Source organism: Perognathus longimembris, chromosome 8 (assembly GCF_023159225.1).
Source record: "Perognathus longimembris pacificus isolate PPM17 chromosome 8, ASM2315922v1, whole genome shotgun sequence".
In the NCBI taxonomy this organism is placed as follows: Eukaryota; Metazoa; Chordata; class Mammalia; order Rodentia; family Heteromyidae; genus Perognathus; species Perognathus longimembris.
In genome coordinates, this window is record NC_063168.1 from 12,808,358 (window position 1) to 12,831,626 (window position 23,269).

A 23,269-nucleotide genomic window follows, 5' to 3' on the forward strand; every position below is an offset into this window, starting at 1 on the left:
CCGGCTTTTTCTGGTTATCTGGTGCCAAGGAATCAAACCCGGGCTTCATGCATGCTAGGCAAGCACCCTACCGCTAAGCCACATTCCCAGCCCCACTTGATCCACACTTGCTTTCAACCAGTCTAGCAATCCGAACATCATTTACATTAGGAAATCCATTTCGAAGGTTCTTATAAACAGCGATCACAGGAGGAGGCTCTGTTAACTCATGAGCTCTAGGTACTCGTACTACACGGCCTCTCCTGCTGTGCCAGGGGCTTTCAAATGGGTCCCCCAGTTGAAGACAAACCTGGATGGACTTCAGGGTGCTCACCTCCACGGGCACCCGTTAGAGTGCCTCTTATCAGATCCTGCCAGTTGGACACTTGTGCCATAGAGTTCACTACACATGAGGAAACTGAGACCCTAGAAGATAGGACAGTGGTGCAGTTCAGCACATGAGGAGTGACCAGACTGCCTCTCAAGTCCAGTCCTCGAGTTGAGACCAGCTCAAAGATGCTCAGACTAGGATAGGGGGTGCCATCTCAGCATCCCACACCTATTCCCTCAGCATACATCCCCCCATCTTGGCACCTTTCCCTCCCTCTTTCCCTCTCTCCCTCTCTACCCCTAACCCTGGGCTGGTACTGAGGCTTGAACTCAGGGCCTCACACTTTCACTTGCCTTTTTCCCCTCAAGGCTAGTACTCTCACTTGAGCCACAGTGCCACTTCTGGCTTTTTCTATATATGTGGTACTGAGGAATTGAACCCAGGACTTCATGTATACAATGAAAGCACTCTACCACTAGGCCATATTCCCAGCCCTCTTCCTATATCTTAAAGCAGCCAGGCATGGCACTGATGGCTCACGCCTGTATTCCTAGCTACTCAAAAGGCTGAGATCTGAGGATCACAGCTCAAAGCTAGCCCAGGCAGGAAAGTCTGTGAGACTTTTATCTCCAACCACCACAAAAGCCAGAAGTGGAGGTATGGCTCAGTGGTAGAGCGCTAGCTTTCGACATAAAAGCTCAGGGACAGAGCCCAAGCCCTGAGTTCAAGCCCAGGACTGGAACAAAAACAAAAACAAAAAAGAAACAAAAGAAAAAAGTCGTTGACCCATTAAGCACTAAAGTAGAAAATGAACTTAAATACAATTGTGCGTTGCTTTATCATTGTTATATTTTGTTTGTTTTTGGTATTTTTTGCCAGTCGTGGGGCCTGAACTCAGGGCCTGGGCACTGTCCGTAAGATGCTGTTGCTCAAGGCTAGCACTCTACCACTTGAGCAACAGCACCACTTCAGTCATTTTCTATTTATGTGGTGCTGAGGAACCAAACCCAGGGCTTCATGCAGGCTAGATAAGCACTCTACCACTAAGCCACATTCCCAGCCTTAACATTATTTTTATACACAGTTAATAGTATTTACAAAAATTTACAACAAAGAAGTCCAAAATTGTTTGCAACTTTCAAACCAAAAAGGTAACCACTGAAAATTTTTATTTAGTTAATTCATTAATTAAATTTTGCTTGTTATGGGGCTTGAACTCAGGATCTGGGCCCTGAGCACTGAGTCTGAGCTTTTTTTACTCAAGGCTAGCACTTTACCACTTGGAGCCACAGCTCCACTTCTGGTTTTCAAGTAGTTAATTGGAGATGAGAGTTGCATGGCCTTTCTTCAGGCTGGCCTTGAACCATGATCCTCACATCTCAGCCTTCAGAGTAGGATTACAGGTGTGAGCCATCAGCCCCAGCTTTAATTTTATTCTATAATCTATAGATCTTTAAATGTACAGCTTTTTAGTCATATTTCATGCTCAACATCAAAGACTGCATATTACTTAGAGTATGTGATATAATAACCTCCCCTAGAAATATGAGCCTGATTCTCTTTTTAAAAAACAAAGAGAGGGGCTGGGAACATGGCCTAGTGGCAAGAGTGCTCGCCTCCTATACATGAAGCCCTGGGTTCGATTCCTCAGCACCACATAGATAAAAAATGGCCAGAAGTGGCGCTGTGGCTCAAGTGGTAGAGCCTTGAGCAAAAAGAAGCCAGGGACAGTGCTCAGGCCCTGAGTCCAAGCCCAGGACTGGCAAAAAAAAAAAAAAAGAGAGCGTCCCGTGGAAAATAATATATCAAATAGAAAGTTGCCTTCCATTTTCCCTTGCAGAAATTTATTCACCTTCAGTATAATGGCAGATCCTCAGACGGATGATTCTTTCCAACATGAACTTGAAGATTATATTAGACAGCAGAGAGCCAGAGGATTGCAGCCAAAGGTTTGCTTTAGAAAAGAACCTGAGGTCTCTGTACCCCGAGAAGGAGGCCACAACCACTTCACATCTCCAGTGCTTGAGCAAGAACTCTCCTTCGGTGGACACTTCTCCAACTTCCCCACTGCCCACGAGAGGCTGAGCATGGAGGAAGGCCAGGTCCCTCCCTTACCTGAAAGCCATCACTCCAGACAAAGGCTGGAATCGCCCAACAACTACCAAAACGATCGCCACTATTTTCCCCAAAGCCCCTGGATTCGAAGTCACAACCTCTCCTGGGAGCACGGCCGCAGGGTCTGCCCAGCAGGCGGTGAAGACAGATGCCAAAGGAGGCGGCGGGAGGAGGAAGAAGATGCTGCCACCGAAGAGCCAGTGCCGGTCAAGAGAAAGTACCCTGCCGAGAGAGGCTCCCCCAAAGAACACCAGGGCCTCAGCACGAAGAAAACCAAGAGAGAGTCAGAGAGATCGCAGAAGACCCCAGACAGGATGGACCACCAGTATGCAGCAGATGACTCCAAAGGGAAAAGCCAGTCCCACAGGAAGAAAAAGGGACACGGCAGGAAAAGTCCAGAGGAGAGGGACTTGTGGGATGAGGCTATTTTGGGCAGTTGTTTTTGATGCTTGGACATTTGAGGTCCCAAATGGATGAATGAAATGACTTTGAAACAGTTAATTAACCACCCACTTTTGTTATCAATCAGCTGTTTGCACTCCCTTTGTTTTGCTGTATCTGGATACTTAAAAAAAAAAAATTCCAGTCCTGGGACTTGAACTCGGGTTTGGGCACTCTCCCTTAGCTTTATCACTCAAGACTAGTGCTCTACCACAGAAGCCACAGCTCGACTTCCAGTTTGCTGCTGGTTAATTGGCAATAGGAGTCTCATGAACTTTCCTGCCCAGGCTGGCTTTGAACCAGGACCCTCAGCTCTCAATCTCCTGAATAGCTAGGATTATAGACATGAGCCACTGGTACCTGGCTAGAAATTATGACTGAACAAGAAGCTCTTCTAGTATTGGCTGACCTGGCTCTTGAGTGCCCAAGGCCTCAGGGCTGAACTGGCAAGCCCGGAAGCTCCCATACCCAAACCCTGGCAACTCAAGGCCTATTTCTCCAGAATTTAGAAGCCAGAGACTTATGGCTTTTCTTATTCAGGTTCTGGGCCTTAACCACAAGCAACCCTGAAATTCTGCAGTTTTAATATTGGCTTCAAAGTCTTTGTTTTGTGCTGGTACTAGGCTTGAACTGGGGACCTAGGTGCAATTCCTTAGAGGTTTACACTCAAGGCTGGGGCTCTGTCACTAGAGCCATACCTCCACTTGTAGATTTTTGCTGGTTAATCAGAGATGAGAGTCTCTCAGATTTTTCTGCCTTGTCTGGCTTCAAAGAGTGATCCTCAGATCCCAGCCTTTTGAGTAGCTAGGATTACAAGGGTGAGCCACTGGTTCCCAGCTTTGGCTTAGGTTGAAGAGAGCTGAGAAGTATACTACTTTCCTTTCTCTGTCTTTCTTTCTTTCTTTTTTTTCCTGGTCGATCATGAGACTTGAACTCTGGGCCTGGGTTCTGTCCCTGAGTTCTTCAGCTCAAGGCTAGTGCTCTACCACTTGAGCCACAGCACCACTTCCGGTTTTCTGGTGGTTAATTGGAGATAAGAGTTTCACAGACTTTTCCACCTGGGCTGGCTTTGAACTGTGATCCTCCTACCTCAGCCTCCTAAATAGGTAGGATTACAGGCATGAGCCACCAGCGCCTGGCAAAGTGTTGTTTCTGTTTTGAATTTGGTATCACATGAGACTTTTCAGTAACTTCCTAAAGGCAATCATCAGAGTGGAGAAGAGTCATTTGCATCCCTCTATATTATGATGTTGCCAAAGTATTGCCTCTTAGATCCAGTTTGTGAACCAACCTGTTAGAGTTGTTTGCCAGTTGGCTGGATGCTAGTCTCTGCCAGTAGAGGGCGCAGGAGGATCAGTGTAAGGTGGAAGCAGGCAAAGAAAACTTCCTCTCCCCAGAGTTGCCCTGGTCTATGCCAGCAAGTCAGCCAACAGGGAGAGACTGTTGAAACACAGGAGGCAAACTCTCACCTGCAGGTCATGTCCAACCACCATCTGCTTTTGTATTGCTCTTAAGCTACCAATATTTTTCACATTTGAACCTCAACTGAAAAAATATTATGCAAACAAAATGGATCCTTGCCTTCTCATTCATTAAATCGTATCCCAATTATTTTATCATAGTTGTTGGTTGTTGTTTTTTTTTTAGTAAAGAGGTGGTGAATATTTGTTTTCTGTATTCTAGCAATGCCCACATAGTATCACTGACCAGGCCTCTTGCCCACAAAGCCCCAACTTACCCACATCCTTGCTACCTGATCCTTTCCAGAAAGAACCTGTACGCTTGCTTCAGAGTCTTCTGTGCGCCTTTTGGCCGTTAGCTACCTTTCCCTCACAAACAACACTTTGTATTAATTTCCTTTGTTTAAATTTTTGGTGTGTTTTTTGGTCTCCAGAATTGGGCCTCACAGAGTTCTAGTAGACAAACAACTTCTACCAACAAATCAAAAAATAAAAACCTAATAGGAAAAGTAAGAGATCATCCATTCATTTAGGCAATAGATATTGAATTAGTCATTGTTCTAAACATCGAGCTATAACAGAATAATATATATTATATAAAGTGGGTTTGTGTTGTATTGCATCACTATGATAGGAATTATAGGTTAATTTATCACAAGAGCAAGCACTTCCTTGACTGCCGCATCCCGGAGTTCCCCATCTGGGATTTCAAAAGACATCAGAACAAAACAGCAAGTAACTCCTCAGGAGGCTGAGAGATCGGAGGATCAAACTTCCACACTAGCCCAGGCAGAGAAGTCTGAAACTCCAGTTCCAAACACATCAACAGCTGCTCCTGGGTACAGTCGGTGGAACTATGACAATGGGGAGGAGGTTCCGGCTGAGCCCCCAGGCCCTCCATCCCTCGGCCCCCAGCACAGGGAAGCCTATTGCCAGTAACCAGCAGTACTGGAGGAGAAAGCGCATTGGGTTAGGAGGCTGGGGATTACGACGTTCTCACCCTGCTGCCTGCTCTAGCCTTCTAGTGACCCATCATCCCCCTCTTCACACTGCACATTCTCCAGCTTGCCTTGGTCACTCTTTGCGTGTGTTGAGCTGGCACTAGGGCTTGAACTCAGGGCCTCGCTCAGCTTTCATGCTTGCAGCTGGTGCTCTACCACTTGAGCCATGCCTCCAGTCGGCATTTGTGCTGGCTAATTAGTAAATAGAGTCTTTAGCACTTTCCTGCCCCCTGGCTGGCTTCGAGTCCTTGATATGCTGGATCTCAGTCCTCCAGAGCAGCTGGGCTTATAATAGGTGTAAGCCACTGGCAAGTAGCATGTAGTTACCATTTGTGACTTCCCCAGGGCCTCTCTGCAACGCCCTCCCCGTCCTCCCTCCCCCTTGAGATCATCAAGTTCCCCCTTCTGCCTATGCAGGCCTCTGCAACTCACCAAAACCCTCCTCTCTTACCCACCTTGGCTAAGCCAGTTCTCCCTAACGAGGGCCCCTGACTGCACAGGTAGAGAAGCCAGGGAACAGCTACAGAGAAAGAAAGCAGGCATACGAGCCTGCCTGTCCCCCTCATCTCCATCCTTCCAGACCCAGGGAGGCTGGCTCCACCCTACTCTCACTAGGGTTGGGGACCCCTCTCCAGAGCCCAAGCGGCTTCTCATCCCAGCGTGCATCACGGGTCAGTTCATTTTCCTTCTTCCCTCAGGAGGGGCCCACATCTCCATACTCCGGGCTCAGCCCACCTCTGGGGACCCAGCAGGCGCTCCATCGCTGCTCACCAGGAGCAGCGGCCTGGCTCACACCTGTAATCCTAGCTGCGCGAGAGGCCGCCGAGATCGGAGGATCCAGCCAGGGCAGGAAAGTCCTTGAGCTACTTAGCTCCAATTAGCCATCGAAAAGGCTGTGGCTCGGGTGGGAGAGCACTTAGCCTTGAGCGATGAAGTCCAGGGGGGACGGTGCCCAGGCCCTGGGGCCTGCTGACCTCTGGGCCTCAGCTGACCCGGCGTCACGGGGGTCACAGCTCGGCCCTGATTCCTGGAGGGCAGGAATCACCACCCCCCCCCCCCCCCGCACGCCCGGCTTGGCAGGGTTCAGGCACTGTCAGGCCTTGCACGGGGACCTGGGGGATCTGCAGAGGGCAGCCCTGACCTCCGATCTGCCAGGAAGCTGTGGGCGGAGGCCTAGCGATCCCCACACACCGAGGCCCCGCCCCTACCCATCGGCCCCGCCCACCCAGGCCCCACCCTCCCCGCCCCGAGCCGGCCCGGTGGGAACCAGGTGCCCCGGGCGGGCCGTGCGCCAAGATGAAGCCCTGGCTTTGGCTCGTCCTGGCAGGTAAGCTGGGCTGGTCTGAGGTAGACCAGGGGACAAGGGCCCGTTTGGAAATGGTTGTCTCACAGGCAGAAGAGCCCAGAGCCGCGCTGTGGGGAGGGGGAGGGGGGTCAGGGGGAGGGGGCGCTGGACGGGCACAGCCTCGGAGAGTGGAGAGGACCAGAAATCCTTCCCTGAGCGCATCGCATCACCGGCCCTGGCATCGGAGGGCCTCCCGACCTAGACCTCTGCCCCAAAGCCTGGAGGTGGGGCAGGCAGAGGGGAAGAGTGAAGGCAGACCGGTGTGAACCGGAGGGCCTCCCCGGATGGCCCTAGGAAGGTGCCAGGGATGCAGTCTGGCCCGGGCAGGGAGTGCCGCAGACACATCCTCATTACTTCCCGGAAGCAGTGGTGCAGCAGGTGGACGGAAGCCGCCTGGCGCTGCCAGTCCGTGGACAGCTCTAGGGGGCACTTCCTCTCCTGGCTCCTTCCGGCATTAGGGGTCCTGTGTACTTCGGCTCCTCAAAGAAGTTGCACTGAAGTGGAAATTTGGGAGTTGGCAGATTTGGCTAGGGTTGAGACTCACGCCCAGTGAGACTGAACCCCAAAATACCTACTAATCTGTGGTCCCCAGCACCCCACCCCCTCCAAAACTAACATCCTACCAGAGAGACCAGACCCTGACCTAGAGACCTGACCTGGAAAGACGGTTGCTGATGGTTCTAGAAATATCAGGTTCCTTTGGGAATGGAATTTGTGGGTTACCGAGAGGCTTTGAAACCTGCCTTTGTATCCACAATGCAGCAGGTCGCAGTCACAGCCAGCTAAGGTCCCCAGAAGCCAGGAAAACAAGCGAGCCCAGGGAGAGCTGGGGAGCCAGGGGGCAGGCTATGCCTTAGCCAGAAGGGGGGAAACGCATAGCCTTCCACCAACGAGCCACTTCTGGGCTTTTCTGGAAGGACTTCTGTCATCTGTGTATTCGTAAACCCACTACGGAGTCCTAGGAGTGGATCACAGGCTTCTTTAATTCAGGGGCTTTGCCCTCAAGTCTTGGACTCCTATGACCAAGGTTTAAGTGTGGGTTCACTAATATACAGGCTGTGTAACTTGTGTAACAAGCACTCTTACCTTTCCTGGGCCTCTGTTTGCTCATGTGTAAAATGTGTGTAAAGCAGTCTCTTCCCCCATAGGACTAGTTGAGAGTCAAGCAAGAGAATGCCTGACCATGCCTTCTGTAGCACTGTAAACACTACATTATTGACCTATTTCTCCAAAGGCACCACTGGAAAAGGTAGTCTGGCCTTTGAGGAGAAAAGAGAGCCCAGTAGCTATTTAGCACCAAGTGTGAAAGTCAAAGCTTCAGGGGTAGAGCGCCAGTCAATGAGCAAAACCATCAGGTACCAAGTTCAAGTCCCAGTCTCAGACCTTAAAAAGAAAAGAAGAGGAGGTTGAAGCTTCAAGTGGTGTGAAGGTGCAGTCCGTTTAAGTTGAGTTTAAGTTAATCTCATCTGTCCTAGCATGGAGTATCAGCCACAGGCACCGACAGAAACACCGGCCGCTAACTCAGGAGATGGCTTCTCTGTGGCTCACCTGTGCATGCACACACACACACACACACGCCTCCTCTCCTCACCCAGGTTTGTGTCATCTTGGTGCTTCTCCATGTGACACAGAGTCACCTTCTGTCCCAAGCCAAAATGGAAGGTCAAATGGGGTTTGTTGGAACTGTGAGTGGCCTCCTGTTTCTTTCCACTGCTCTTTGGCAAGCAGAGCAGGAGCACCAGACCAGTGCTCTGTGACTCCCCTACGGTCTCACGTGGATGCAGAGCGGGTGCTGGCTTTCCAGCCAGGGCTGTGAGTCCCACCTTTTCCTCATGAACAAGCCCCCGCCTGCGTGGCCCTCCCTTCGAACACCAAAGTGAACTCCCAGTTCTGCTTCTGGGGGTGCCTGTCCTTTTGCTGGAGTTGGGATCTGATGACCTACCAGCCTCTGGATTGGAGAGAAATGTCTACAATTGGGCCTCCTAGAGACAGTTGCCCAGAAATGGTGGCTGGTCCTGTTTTTGGCAGCACAGATCAGCCATGTGCTTGGCCTAAGTCTAGTCTCCCATCATGCCTGGGTCTTCAGCTGCTGGGAGCCTCTGGAAGGCCTTTGTGTCAGCTGGCAGCCAGGGAAGCTAAAGATGACCAATCTCAGCTTCAAATTTTGGGTTCCAGGTAAACTAGTAGCTATAATTGTGACTTGAATCAAGAAGCTTTTCTAGAATTTCTCATCTGCATAATGGGGATAAAAATCCCCAAACCAGCCCGGCACTGGTGGCTCATGCCTATAATTCTAGCTCCTCGAGAGGCTGAGATCTGAGTCACATGGTTCTAAGCCAACCCAGGCAGGAAAGTCCATGAGATTCTAATCTCCAGTGAACCACCAAAAAGCTAGAACAGCTCCAGTGGTGAAGTTCCAGCCTTGAGTGAAAAGCTATGGGGCATCACCTGACCCTGATTTCAAGCTTAGTACCGGCACTCACATATACATGCAAAAAGATCCCAAAGCCAGTTTGAGACTTGACTGAAATAATTCATGGCGAGGGCCAGATATTTAGCCTTTTATCACCAAATGGCCACACTGTCCCTGTAGCAATTGCCTACCTGGCCACTGAGTCCTATCAGGCTTGAATCCCAGAGGCCCCGCAGCGTTTAATACCCTAAGCCCTGTCACTGGCAGGATTTCCCCTGGATTGGCCTTTGATCCATGGCTTGGTCTGACTCCGAGACACCCCCACAACTTTGTCCAGGACAATGTGCTGAAGGTGTCTGTCCTTCTGCCCTCTTGCAGCTCTCTGTGGCGTCCTTGCCTCCCAGCAAGCCCCTGAACTGGTGCAGGTTCTGAGCAACGAATCAGTGTCGCTGGACTGCCGGTTGAAATCCAGCCATAGCAATACGAACACCTACTGGCTGAAATGGCAGCAGGCCCCCAGCGATGGCCCTCACTATGAGGCCCTGGCTTCCTGGAAGACCGGAAAAGTTACGATTCACAGCTCAGGGGCAACAAAGGAGAAGCTAACTTTGTCTCAGGAGCCAGCCAAGTCCACTCTGAGACTCAGGGATGTGACGCCTGCAGACAGTGGCATCTACTTGTGCATGACCGTGGGGCACCCCGAGCTGACCTTCAGTCAGAGCATTCGGCTGAACGTGGGTAAGAACGAGCTAGCACTATGTAAATGAGCGTCGTGTGCCTACAGGGTGTTGGCCACGTGCCAGGCCCTGGGGCCGCCCTGCTCTCAGTGAACTCTCCTCAGCAACCAGGACTAACAGCACTGCTTCTAATAGTAACCAGGAAATGTGTATTGAGCGTTCCCCAGGCCATTCACCCAAGCACCATGATCTCCTTGGTCTTGGCACTTCCTGCTGCTACCTGCCAGCTGATGATGTACTGAGAGCCTTGTTTTGGTGAAATTAGATAGACTGGAAGAGGTAGGTCAGAGACAGGCACTGTGCTCTTTGATTTTTATTGACTTATTCCTATTGTCCTGGGTTTGAATTTGGATCGTATTTCCTAAGCAAGTACTCTAGCACTTGAGCCATGGCCCCAGCCTTTCTTTGGCTTTAGTTATTTTTCAGCTAGGCTCTGGTACTTTTGGCCTGGGACAGCCTCCACTGCTCACAGAGCTGGGATTGCAGGCTTGTGTCGCCACCTCCAGCGTGTTGAGATGGAGGTTTTGCCTGCTAACTTTGTGCCTTAGGCTGGCCTCCAACCCCAATCCTCCTACCCCTGCCCCCAAGTAGCTGGAATTACAGACATTAGTTACCTGGCCCAACAGCATTGTGCTTTTTTTATGGAGACAAGATGTTGTGCTTTTTATGCCCTTCAAGTCACATCAGAGCTGGGTCCCTGCTCAGATGGGGGTCTCAGAAATGCTGACTATGCACCAGGAAAGGAGGTTCTTTTTATCTGGGCTTACCCAATGAGAGCATTCCCCGGGTAATGGAGGGGCAGATGCCTTCAATCCTCCTTGTGCATTAAAGCCTACCATTGGGAGTAAGCAAACTGGATGTCAAGCCCAGCTCTGCAGAGAATTTGCCACATTTAGGCAGGCCCTTCCCCTCCTGGCAGCCTCAGATTTCTCGTCTTCTTCACGGGGACTCTTGACCTCTCCAGTCCTGGGAAGGTTTGGTTCTAGGAGTTCCGTTAGTATAGCCAGTAGAAATATATTGTAAGCCAAAGACGTAATTTTAAATATTCTTTTTCTTTCTTTCTTTCTGTCAGCCCTGGGGTGTGAACTCAGAGCCTGAGCTCTGTCCCTGAGCTTCTTCTTGCTCAAGGCTAGCACGCTACCACTTGAGCCACAGCACCATCTCCAGCTTTTTCTGCTCATGTGGTACTGAGGAATCCAATCCAGGGCTTCATGCATGCTAGGCAAGCACTCTACCACCAAGCCCCTTTCCCAGCCCCTAATTTTAAATTTTTGAATAGTTTTTTTTAATGAAAAAGAAACAAGAGGAATTGATTTTCATAGTACATTTGAGTCAACTTATCGACACTTATCATTTCAGTAGGTAACCAGTATGAAAGTTTTTGCTGAACTCTTTTTGCCTACAGATGGACCACATCGTGCAAGCTCAGCTGCACATGTGGCCAGTGGCTGCCATGTTGGACAAATTCAGCCACCAAGAATGGGGAGGGATTGTGGCAGATTCCCCCTTGTGTGGCTGTAGTGAGCCCCAGTTTCCCAGCTCAGCCTATGGCGAGGGCTCCTATGTCCCTGTCTCCTGCCCCTCTAGGGGGCACCAAGAGGGACAGGGGGACCAAGAAGTGGAGAGGCAGAGACAACTAGGAACAGAAGCACAACTAGAAAGACAAGAAGCAGGTAGGGGGGTGAACACCTGTAATCCCAGGACTTGGGAAGCTGAGACAAGAGGACCATGAGTTCCGGGGCAGCCTGAGCTCAAAGTGAGACCTTGCCATAAAAGCAAACCAAACAAGCCTGCACTCTGGGGTGGGCGTGGGGTTCTGAGGAAGTGTGGGCCCCCACTGGAGGTGGGGTGGAGCTGCGCACGGATTCCTGTACACACACCTGGGCTTTGAGGGACTTCAGGTTTTGGTTTGGTTTATTGTTTTTGTCTGTCTGTGTTCCGGGGTCCGGGAGAGGGGGTTCCACGCCCCTCCAAGAGCCCACCACACAGAGATGGTCTCAAGCAAAAAGATGGATTTATTAGGGAAGTAAAAAAGTGAACTGATAGGTCAGGAACGCAGCACAGACTTGGGAGCTGTAACTGCAACGCCTAACAGTCCTCAAACTGGGGTTTATATAGGTAGAAGCTGTGCATTTTACAGCAGGTGGTCACATAGCACTGATGCAGGGGGTTAGCCAGGGGGTAGAGCAAGTCACAAATGGGTTAAGCAAACCGTTTACAGAGGCAGAATTTTGAGGTCAGGCTGACCTAGTACCAACTTTATTTTAACAATTGTTACCATGTTTCCCTATTACCACTAAGCAAGCTTGGGCGGGCTAAAACAATCCAGTACTCAATCATAAGTAAACTGACCCAACAGTTACCATGGCATTCCTATAACTACTATTATGATTATTTCTACAGTCTATGACTATGATCATTTTTTACTGTCTGTTACCATGGTTGCTTCCTAGGTACAGAGGGGAACAAGGGCTCCCTATATTTTTAAATGTCAAACTACAAGGAACTGGTCTCACTGGTGGGGGTGCAGCCCTCTAGCATGGAGTCATCACCAGGGTTTAGAAGCTGTTACAATTTTAACACTAAAACTTACTATATTTCCAACTCTAAAACTCCAGGCACCTAGTTCTAAGAAAACTTAGGCAACCAGGCTCACTATGTTCATACTTTGTTTCATTTCGGGGGTGGGGGGGACTTAGCACATTCAAGATGGAGTCAGCTCTGCTCCCCCCTACATCTTTACCACACATCTTCCCACTCATGAGATTTAGGGGTTTGAGAAAGGTAGATGGTGAAGAAGCCTAATAGATTTGCAGAAACCTCTAGAAACTTCACGGAAGCACCAACTTCACTCACCACTACCTGGCTTCCTGGCTGCATACGCTGCCCAGTAACCCAGAAATGGCAACACCTCCCCAAAGCTTGTTCGCTCCAGTCTACCCTCAGCCTGAATACCCAGAACCAGAGCCCACCTGTTTGGCCAAAAGGATCTGTGCTGGAGAGAAGCCAGGTGATAGAGTCAGTGTCCGGGAAAAGATGGGACCTGGTTCTGGCCCATTAAGCACACCATGGGCCCAAAGGGCGGTCCATTGCAAGGACACAGAGAGCGGTTGAAACTAGAGAGTCAGGAGCGATCAAGGGGAACTTGACCGTGGGCCAGAGGAAATTAAAACAGAACAGCTCTTGGTGCCCCCGAGAACCCCCACATCAGACCCAGGCTTCTGGGCCCAGCCAAGGTACTAAGAGCCCTGTAGAGCCAACTCCCTTCACCAGTGGGGGCTGAGAAGCCCCTGCCTTCTTGAGGTGGATGGAATCACCTCTGGGGCCATGAGCAGTAAGGAAATGACACCCCAGCAGGGAGCCATGAGGTCCTTGTCACCTCACAGCCACTCTTCAGTACTGATGACCAAAGGCCTTGGGCTGAGTTTGACGTGTGTGTGTGTGTGTGTGTGTGTGTGTGTGTGTGTGTGTTACAGGCATGCATGAGCCACCAGCACCTAGCTTATATTATATTATTTCTAAGGACTTCTAAGAGAAGGAAAACAGATCTCAAACTAGGCAGCCTTCATGATGTAATGTGTGCAGAATAGAGCGGCCATCTCCTTGGGGGCTTCCTCACTGGCTTCGGGATTGGGAAGGAGGGTCAAGAGCCCCTTTCTCCATGACACCACACTGATCCTCAGTCCAAGGTCCTAGACATGGCTGCGAGCCGATGAGAAGCTTTCCTGCTGTGTGACTGGAAGTCCGTGTAGCATCCCAGGGTTGCACGGTGAGGACTTCGGTGCCTGCACATAAGGTACACGGTTGTCTCTAAGTCTGCCTGCTCTTTACCCGGCTGATGTGTGCTTTGCTTCCTGTCGTAGTGGATGCTCTTCCCACCACTATCCAACCCACCAGGAGGACCCCCAGGAAGAAAATGTGCAGGTTCCCCAACCCAGGACCCCAGAAGGGTGAGTTCCACACACACCCTTCCCACTCCCTCTCCCTTTATTCCTCCCTCTCTTCCTCCCTCCTCCTCTTCATCCTCTTCTCCTTTCATCCTTCTGCAAGCACTTTGGAAAGTGGTGAGTCTGTACCCTGTTTCTCCAGCTCCCAACAGGGGTTAAAAGCGATCCCAAGTATAATAGTGGATCCCAGTGTAGAGGGGACGGACTCAGATCCTCACAGTGCCAAGCAGACATAAGGATAGATCCGCTAAAACATCTGCACAGCAGCTTTGTTCATGACAGCTCAAAAGCAGAACCCACCCAAATGTCTACCAGCTAATGAATCCTGGTTGCCAGGATGCGATGGCCAGGCATGGTGGCACACATCTATACTCTCAGCTCTCGGGAGGCTGATGGGGGAGGATTGCAAGTTTAAGGCCAGCCTAGGCTACATAACAAGATCCTGTCTCTAAATAAATAACTCTTGGATAAACTCTGGAAATATTATGCAGGGAAAGGAGGCTTGTTAGAAAAGACCTCATATCTCATAATTCCACAGATATGGAATATCCAGAGTATGATAGTTCATAGAGATAGAAAATGGATGAAGAGCCAGGAGCCATTGGCTCATGCCTATAATTCTAGCTACTCAGGAGGCTGAGATCTGAAGATGGAGGTTCAAAGCCAGCTCAGGCAGAAAACTCTGTGAGTCTCTTATCTCCAGTTAACCACCAGAAAACTGGAAGTGGCACCATGGCTCAAGTGGTAGAGTGTTAGCCTTGAGCTGAAGAGCTCAGGGATAACACCCAGGCCCAGAGTTCAAGCCCCATGACTGACATTGAGAGAGAGAGAGAGAGAGAGAGAGAGAGAGAGAGAGAGAGAGAGAGAGAGAGAGAGAGAGAGAGAGAGGAGAAAGGAAGGAAGGAAGGAAAGAAAGAAAGTATAGGAGCTTCTTTCCAGGCAGATGAAAATGTTCTCAAGTTACATTATACTGATGGTTGCACAATTCTCTGAAGATTTTTTGTGTGGAGGTTGGTCCTGGGGTTTGGACTCTGGGTCTGGGCCTTGTCCCTAAGCTTTTGTACTCAAGGCTAGTGCTCTACCACTTGAACCACAGCTCCACTTTTGGCTTTTCTTTTGAGTTTAGCGAACATTGTTATGGGGTTCGAGGGAAGGGATTCCCTGTCCCTCCAAGAGTTCACCACTCAGAGACAGTCTCAAGCGAAAGGATGAACTTACTGGGGAAGCAAAAAGCGAACTGACCAGCCAGGGACACATCACAGACTCAGGAGCTGAAGCGACAGCAAAAAGCGGGCTGACCCAGGGACACAGGGCAGACTCGGGAGCTGCCACCGTGACCCCGAGCAGTCCTCAAGTTGGGGTTTATAAGGGTGAAAGCGTAGCACAGATGTAGGGGCTTGATGCAGGGAGTAGAGCAAGCAACAAATAAGTTAAGCAAGCCATTTACAGAAGCAGAATTTTTGGGTCAGGTTGACCTAATAATCAAGATGGAGTCAGTTTTACTCCCCCCAACATTTCCTACCATGTTTCCCTAGTCAAAATGGATTCAGCTCTGCTCCCTACAACAGACATGAGTCTCATGAACTTCCCTGCCCAGGCTGGCTTCAAACCACAATCCTCAGATCTCAGCCTCCTACGTAGCGAGGATTACAGATGTGAGCCACTGGCACTCAGTTCTCGGAAGATTGTAAACGTTGTTTAAATCAAATTGTACACCTGAAATGGATGGACTTCATGATGTGCAAGTTATATCCTAATAAAGCTGCTAACTAACAAAATGACCCAACTCAAACTTCCAGCACTTGAACACTTTCCAGTTTTGATACCTAACAGGATGTAACACACAAGATGAGCTTAATATGCATTTGCTAATAAGCAAGTAAACGTGCCTTTCTGCATCAGACGTCTCTTTGCCAGGATGGAAGTGAGAGGGAGAGCGGAGGATATACACTTTCCTTGAACCCATCGGCCCAAATGTGTTTCTGGAAAACTACTGACTTCGCCTTCAACCTCCCCTGCCCCCAAGGTTACCGCTGTCACACAGAAATTGCCATCTGGTGTCACCCAGTGAAGAAACCACAAGGGACACACACCCCATCCACAGCACTGCCTTGTGTTACTTGGGTTCTTTGTTTTTAAATATGAAAGCTCCTGAGGGAGGCACTGAATAGGACCTGGGGCTGAGGACAGGAGCGGCCGCAGGAGGTCTCAATGTAAAGCAAAATCAACACCCAAGAAAGGCCAAGTCGCACAGAATGGAGGTGAGGACAGAATGGCCTTGTCTTGTAGCAGATTGTGCCCAGACAACTTCCTCTGGAGACCAGGCAGGCTGCAGGACAAATGGTGCAGCACACAAACATGGTGCCTGTCATCTCAGCTACGCAGGAAGCCAAGAACAGGTCACCTGAGCCCACACGTTTGACACTAGCCTGGGCAGCACGATGAGACTCCATCTCAAAAGAGCCAGGAGCTGATAGCTCATGCCCATAATCCTAGCGACTCAAGTGGTTGAGATCTGAGGACTGAGGTTGCAAGCTAGCCCAGGGAAGCAAAATCCATGAGACTCTTACCTCGAATAAACTATGCAGAAAAGTCCAGAAGGGGCAGTGTGAGTTAAGTGGTAGAGCATTAGCCTTGAGCAAAAGAAGCCCAACAGTGCTCAAGCCCATGCGTTCAAGCCCTAAGGCAGGCCCAGGAAAAAAAGGAAAAGATGTGGAAGTAGGAGTAGCCAGGTGACATAAAGGAGCTACATGTAGTCTATTGCTGACTTCCGTTCAGTCAGTCCACACCCCAGGACGCCTCCCATGTCTGTTACGTTTTAAAACGTCCTTCAGATGTAATCGCCATACCATATACTTCCCATTGTAAACACACAGACTCAATGAATTTACAAAGTTGCTTAGTTACACAACCATCTGCACAATCTAGTTTATAATGTCTCCACCATCTAAATAAAATTATGTGTCCAATACGTAAAAATAAGTCAAATTTCACACATAATCACAGCTTAAAGTGAAATACTGCTCCCCTCTTTCCACTGAATTGATAAAAACTAAAAACCAGGACTGGAGACATAGTTCAAGGAGTAGAGCACCAGCTATAAGTGAAAAAGCCAAATGAGAACACAAGGTCATGGGTTCAACCACAGTACCATCACAGAAAAACAAACACAAAAACTCAATGATACTAAGGGTGAGCAGGGTGCACTATTCATGGGTGGGAAGGAAGATAAAACATTGGACAGTACCTCGTACACCTAAAAATAGACAAAAATCTATGGATTTGGACTTCTCATTTTTGTTTGCTTATTTGTTTTGCCAGTCCTGGCACTGTTCCTGGGCTTCTTTTGTTCAAGGCTAGCACTCTACCACGAAGCTACATTCCAAGCCCTAGGATCATGGTTTTGAAGCCAGCGCAAGCAGTCCTGGGAGCTTGAACTCAGGACCTGAGCACTGTCCCTGAGCCTCTCTGTGCTCAAGGCTAGCACTCTACCACTTGAGCCACAGCACCACTTGTGGCTTTTTCTGTTTATGTGGTACTGAGGAATTGAACCCAGGGCTTCATGCATGCTAGGCAAGCTCTCTACTGCTAAGCCACCTTCACAGTCCAGGCAGTTCTTGCTTGCATATCCACTTCAGGAAATAAAACACCTACCAGGAAGTTCTCTGCTGGGTAATTTGTAAGAGTAAAACAGGAAAGCTATCCAAATGCCACATGTGACTTTACTAGGGGAAATGTGCTGGCATGATGAAGGGAAGGGGAATAAGTAGTTCCAGGATCAATTCTACAGGATGGTCCACTGTGCAAATTTGAAAAGCAACTTATCTATCCATGGAAATTACAAACATGTAAATTCAGAAAGGAAAATTATCAAAATTTCAATGCCATTTGCTCCTTACCTGGAGTTTTGTTGTTGTGTGAATGCTGGTTCGCGCTGGGCATGAACTCAGGGCTCATAGGCTGTCGGCTAGCTTTTTTGCTCAAGACTAGTAGTGTACCATTTGAGTCACATCTCTACTTCTGGCTTTTTGCTGGTTAATTGTAGATAAGAGTCCTAAGGACTTTCTTGCACTAGCTGATTTTGAACTGAAATACTAAGCTTCCTGAGTAGTTAGGATTACAGATGTGAACCATTGGCACCTAGCTCTAGAGGTATTTTAACCATATACTAAACTTTTTACCATAAAAATATAGTCATTTGTGAAATTTAAATACAAAATTTTAAATAGTTTAAATAAAATCTCATTTCTAGGCATGAGAATTTTCTTTTCCCTTTGAACATAAATAGTTTCCAAGTTTAATTATTTTTAAAAAATGGAAAAGAGACTAGATAGATAGAAGATACATAGATGATAGATAGAAGATAGGTAGGTAGGTAGGTAGATAGATAGATAGATAGATAGATAGATAGATAGATAGATAGATGATAGATCTTGATGATGTTTGAAGTTTGTACAAGAAAATTTGGATGCCAGGCACCAGTGGCTCATGCCTATAATCCTAGCTACTCAGGAGGCTGGGATCTGAAGATCATGGTTTGAAGCCAGCCTGGGCAGAAAAATCCATGCAGCTCTTACCTCCAAGAAAGCTGGAAGCCGATCTAAGGCTCAAGTGGTAGAGCATTAGCCTTGAGCAAAAAAGCTCAAGGACAGCACCCAGGCTGAGTTCAAGCCCGAGGAGGAGGGGGAAGAGGAGGAGGAGGAGGGGGAAAAGGAGGAGGAGGAGGGGGAAGAGGAGGAGGAGGAGGGGGAAGAGGAGGAGGAGGAGGGGGAAGAGGAGGAGGAGGAAGAGGAAGAAGAGGAGGAGGGACTGGTAACACTCTCCTTAAAGTGTGCCCTGGGTGATTTTCCTCCTTCTGTATCTGTGGGCCTCAAATGTTATGTTGAACAAATGTCCTGTGTGTGTTTTCCAGGCCCAACATGTGGTCTCATCCCCCTCAGCCTGATGGGGGCTGGGATCCTGGTTCTGCTGGTGTCCCTGGGTGTGAGCATGCGCCTTTACTGTGAGTTGCCCTTTGCCAGCCCGTCTTGGTGCCCCCGGTTCCTGTGTGAAGGTCCCTGGAGGGAGGGGGAGTCTTTTCTCCAGAGCAGTAGACAACAGTCTGGTGGCCATGTGGCCCCGGAGACCCTCTGGTGGTTCAGGAAGTGATTCTTCGCTTTCTTCTTTGGGGCAGGGGGGTTTGAGGAGATTGAGGGGTGCCAGCACATCGTGCTTGCTGAGAATGGATGCTAGCACTTAGCCACATCTCCAGACTCCACATCTCAGATCCTTTGCTGCCAAAAGGAGAGCCCAGCCCTCCCTGGAGTCAGATGAACTTAGGTTGGGGCCCAGAGCTGCTGCCTCCTCATCTAGTGACCTTGACCTTATGCCCTGGCCTCTGGCCTCGGTGGGCCTAGCTGCCTCACACAGGGTTAAGACATTGTCCGCCTGCCAGGGGTACAGTCTGCAGAGTCCCAGAGCAGCTGGCGTGAAGCTTGTGGTAGGGCTGGCAACTCGCCATGGAGATGCGGGATGTGGGCCCAGGGCCTAGATGAGCTAGCCAATGGTATGAGCGGCGTTCCCGGAAGTCCCCCTTCCAAGAGACTGTGGGAAAGTCAGCTGCCCACTGTCCTTGGCCACTCCAGACCTGGGCTCATCTCTTCCCGTGGTCTCCCACTAACTGGCCTTATCAGCAGTGGAGGGGAGGCCAAGACTGCCCCTAGCTTTTCAGCTCACCCATGCCCCCTGGGTTTTTATAGGCTGAGCAGGTGGGTGGCTCTAAACTTTGGCAGGCCACAGGTCTCTATGACTACGTAGTGGCGTAGGTAGATCTGCTCCCCAGAGCGATGACCCGTGTGCGTGTACAGCTTCGACATCCCTTGCTCCCCATCCTGAGTTCCCTACTAAGTGCCCCTACTAAAGTTCCCTGATCTGCACACTTCTCTGACTAAGGACTTTTTCTGAGTGACTGGTGATTTTAAATTGCTAACACTAAATTATTAAAACTAGCTGTGTTTACTTATGTATTGTAGCTCGAAGACAAAGAGTAACCGAGGCTGAGACACACTTCTATGTCTTCCCTGCACCCTAGTGGGAAATCTTGCTTGTCCTTGGTCCCCCCTGTATGTTTGAGATGCCCCTCCATGGGATTTCTCGTTCCTGACCGGTTGTGAAGGACGAGAGAGAAGAGTTGAAGGACACAGAGTAGTGGAAATGCTTTTAATCCTGCCTCTCCCACTAGTTTAAGATAACTTGCTCATCATGCCTCAGTTTCCCCGTCTTGAGATGGACGCTGAAGTAGTCTCTAACTCCTAGGCTTCAGTGAGCATAAAGGGGGTGAACAGGTGTGGAGCGTTTGGGAGTGAGCCAGGCACAGGGAGGAGGGTGAGCTGGGGGTGGCGCTGTCCGCTCCTCCCTCCCCAGCCCTGGGCGTGGTCCGGGTGGTCCAGAACCCCCGCTGACTGGTGCGCTTGCTCTGTTCTTCCAGGCCTGCGAAGGAGAGCCCGGCTTCACTTCATGAAACAGTGAGTGGTCCTGGGTGGGGCCCCGTTCCTTAGCTTCTGTGCTGCGTGAAGCCCCCAGCCACAGCCAGGAGCCCAAGCTACACGCGTGCCACCTTCAGAGAACCAAAAACAGAAAGCGCTAACCTGAGTAAACAAAAATACAGAGTAACCACTGAACGGATGTCACAGGAAGCACGATGAATGCTCAGCTTTCCCAGGGATAGCAGTCAGCCTGCGTGGGCATCGGACACCAGCGAGAACTCCGTCCAGCCCCTCTCCACCGGTCTTTTCCTTCAGCCAGGCCTGCAGGAGAGAGGAAGTTCATTCCCCCATTTGCACATCATGGAGACAGTCCATTCTCTCCAAACCAGGCTTCCCCCCAGCAGTGGCGTCCTTTCCTACCCACCCCTGCCCTTGCCCTGGACGCCACCGGGTACCAGGAGTTGACAAGCCCCCGGGCTCAGCCTCACAAGGCAGCAGCAAACAAGGCCCGTTAGCCAAGCAGGAGGCTGCACATCTGTAATCCTAATAGTAAACCCAGGTCAACTTTGGCAATAGAGCAAGACTCTGTCCCAAGAGTAAATAAATAAACACAAACAAATAAGAACCATTCTGCCTGTCTTGGCAAAACTTGGCAAAAACAAAGGCTGTTAAAAGCTAGAGGCTGTAGCTGCTCCCCATCTCCAGGGTGAGGACCCCACTCTTGGATCTAGTCTTTCTTTCTCAACACAGAGACTGTGCCATGTCATATCGACCCACTTCACCAATTCATCCGATCCTCAGAACACCCCTTTCCCATGAGGCGGGGGAGAGGAGAGAAGTGGAAGAGAACCCCCAGGCCTTGTGCTCAGGGGTGCTGGCTCCCGACAGGGGCTGATCTGAGTTGAAGACCCATCTGCCACTCTACAGCTGTGTGGCAGCAGTTGGGTCCCTTCACCCCTCTGAGCCCCAGTTTCCCGTCTGTGAAATGGGATGGCAGTACCAATCTCATGGCTTCTGTCAGGCCTGCTAGAGAAATGCCCAGAAAATGTTCAGCCCCCAGTGCTAAGGAATTCCAGAACAAACTGACACAACTAAGTTCAACCCTATGGCTCTAACCACCGAGAAACAAAATGTGCTTTTCAATACTCGTAAAACGATCATGTCCACATTAGCTCGCGTTTTCACAAGCTTTACAGTGTCCGATATAAGACTTGCTTACCCATGCAGCTGTATTTTATGGACAATCTGCAATGATAATTTCACTTTATGGGTTGATTTGGAAACCACTCACCCCCAGCTCACCTAAGAGATAATCATTTGAGCAGAGCTGCCTAAGGCGAGACCCCCAGAAAGTTCTGTGCACAAGCTTCCCCACGATGACCTTTTATGGTGAGGGAGCCCACTCGAGGCGGTGCCTGTGGTCTGGGCCCCACATCCTCTCGTGTTGATCTGTTCCTGGTGATCTAAGGCCAGTTTTGGAGAAGCTGGAGGTAGGAGGATCTTAAGCTTGGGCAAACCAGGGTTTCTGAGGAGCCCCTGAGGCAAGGAGGAAGCACAGGGAAGTTTGGGGGGGGGTCCCTCATTCCCCACCCTGCCCCTCCTTCACTAGAAACAGCTCTGCTCTCTGTTGTCTGGGTTCACTTAGCAGATGTCATCAGAACAAGAGTTTGTGACATGAGAAAGTTTGAAAAGCCCTTCTGGGTTTGTTATCATGATCCACCTGAGGCCAAAACAGCTCCTGGGTCTCGAAGATCAGCGGTTCCAAACTCCAGCTGCAATCTGAAATAGATGCTCAGGGCCTCCGACTGTCCAGTGTACAGCATCTCTTGACTGCACCTTATTGTGCACATCACAGGACACTGCAGGAAGTAACAGTATTCAAAGCTAGAGATTTTTGTGCTGCCTTGTAACTTCTTTAAATGATTGAGATAACTTCCCCCCCCCCCAACTTTCTAGCACAAAACACTTAGTCCCTGGGTGCTAGAACCCTATACCCCTCATTTACCATATTTCTCCCTCTCTTTCTCTCCCTCCCCCAGTTTGGGGGCTTGAACTCAGGGCCTGCATGCTGTCCCTGAGCTTTTTCCACTCAAGGCTGGCTCTCTACCACTTGATATACTCTTCCACTTATGGCTTTTTTGGTAGTTAATTGGCAATAGGAGGCTCATGAACTTTCCCGCCTGGACTGGCTTTGAACCCATATCCTCAGATCTCAGCCTTCTGACTAGCTAGGATTACAGGTGTAAGCCTCCAGGACCCAGCTTGCCATTTGTGTCTTGCTACAGGAAACACAGTACCATTTTCTCAGAAAATAAGTGATCTTACAACTTGCTGTTGTCTTTAGGTTTCACAAATAATCAGAGACTGTGCTCTTGGCATCCGGCTACGAAAAGACTGTGGTCAGTAATGTGCGAGATCTGGGCAAACGAGAGAAAAGGACACCTGCAGTGACCATGGTCCCACCGCCCTGCTCAGGCTTCCTGCATCACACCGCTGCTAGCTCTTTCTATGGACCTCAAGCACAGGGCCACTTGTGGCTGAGCCGTGGGGAGTCTTAGAAAGGGGGCTCTAGGACACTTGCAAGTGAGCTGGAGAACTAAGAACAGCCTCCACGACAACACATTCAGCTCCTGTACTTGTCCTGGGTGGATGGGACCTTGAGTGGTGACTGTCAGGCCACCATCTGTGAAACTTGCTTTGTCCTGGTAGGGTAGTGCCATTGGCTCTTGGGTTACCTGTGGGATGCAATGGGGATAAGAGCCCCAGGACTTCCCAATCATACAGCCATGTGAGTCTCCCAGGTCTTCCTTTAGTGCTGGAAACCTATGGGGTTGAGGAAAGGAATGCCACTTTTTCTCCCAGCAGGAAATTTCCCAGCCTCCATTTCTTCCTTCCTTCTCTCACTCTCTGTGTAGCTGTGAATGGGTCAGCTATACAAATGAAAATAAAGTCTGAGTCAATCACATAAGTGGCTCCTGTGTTGAAAAAGAAGAAGAAAAAAAACTGTCTACAGTAAAGATGCTGATGCTCAGTTGA

General features: G+C 49.7%; 2 protein-coding genes across 2 annotated transcripts in view; both read left to right on the plus strand.

The window, feature by feature from the left end:
* The window catches only part of Krcc1 (lysine rich coiled-coil 1), a 31,752-nt gene extending 28,685 nt beyond the window's left edge, over nt 1-3,067 (plus strand). Inside the window, exon 3 of the mRNA XM_048352534.1 lies at nt 2,151-3,067. Within this exon, the coding sequence (XP_048208491.1) occupies nt 2,151-2,871 (721 nt within the window). The 3' untranslated portion in view covers nt 2,872-3,067. The remainder of the gene's footprint in view (nt 1-2,150) is intronic.
* A 3,556-nt stretch (nt 3,068-6,623) lies between these two features.
* Cd8b (CD8b molecule) lies at nt 6,624-23,038 on the plus strand. Its single transcript, XM_048352203.1, has 6 exons — nt 6,624-6,654; nt 9,464-9,823; nt 13,686-13,772; nt 18,682-18,771; nt 20,236-20,272; nt 22,578-23,038. Exons 1-6 carry the CDS (start codon nt 6,624-6,626, stop codon nt 22,588-22,590), a joined length of 618 nt encoding a protein of 205 aa, XP_048208160.1. The 3' UTR covers nt 22,591-23,038.
* Nucleotides 23,039-23,269: the final 231 nt, after the last annotated feature.

Bases quoted from the DNA above. Each gene is read 5' to 3' on its own strand.
- Cd8b (XM_048352203.1), top strand. From the start codon at position 6,624: ATGAAGCCCTGGCTTTGGCTCGTCCTGGCAG. The intron at 6,655-9,463 runs GTAAGCTGGGCT...GCCCTCTTGCAG, and splicing joins GCTTTGGCTCGTCCTGGCAG to CTCTCTGTGGCGTCCTTGCC. The intron at 9,824-13,685 runs GTAAGAACGAGC...TTCCTGTCGTAG, and splicing joins GAGCATTCGGCTGAACGTGG to TGGATGCTCTTCCCACCACT.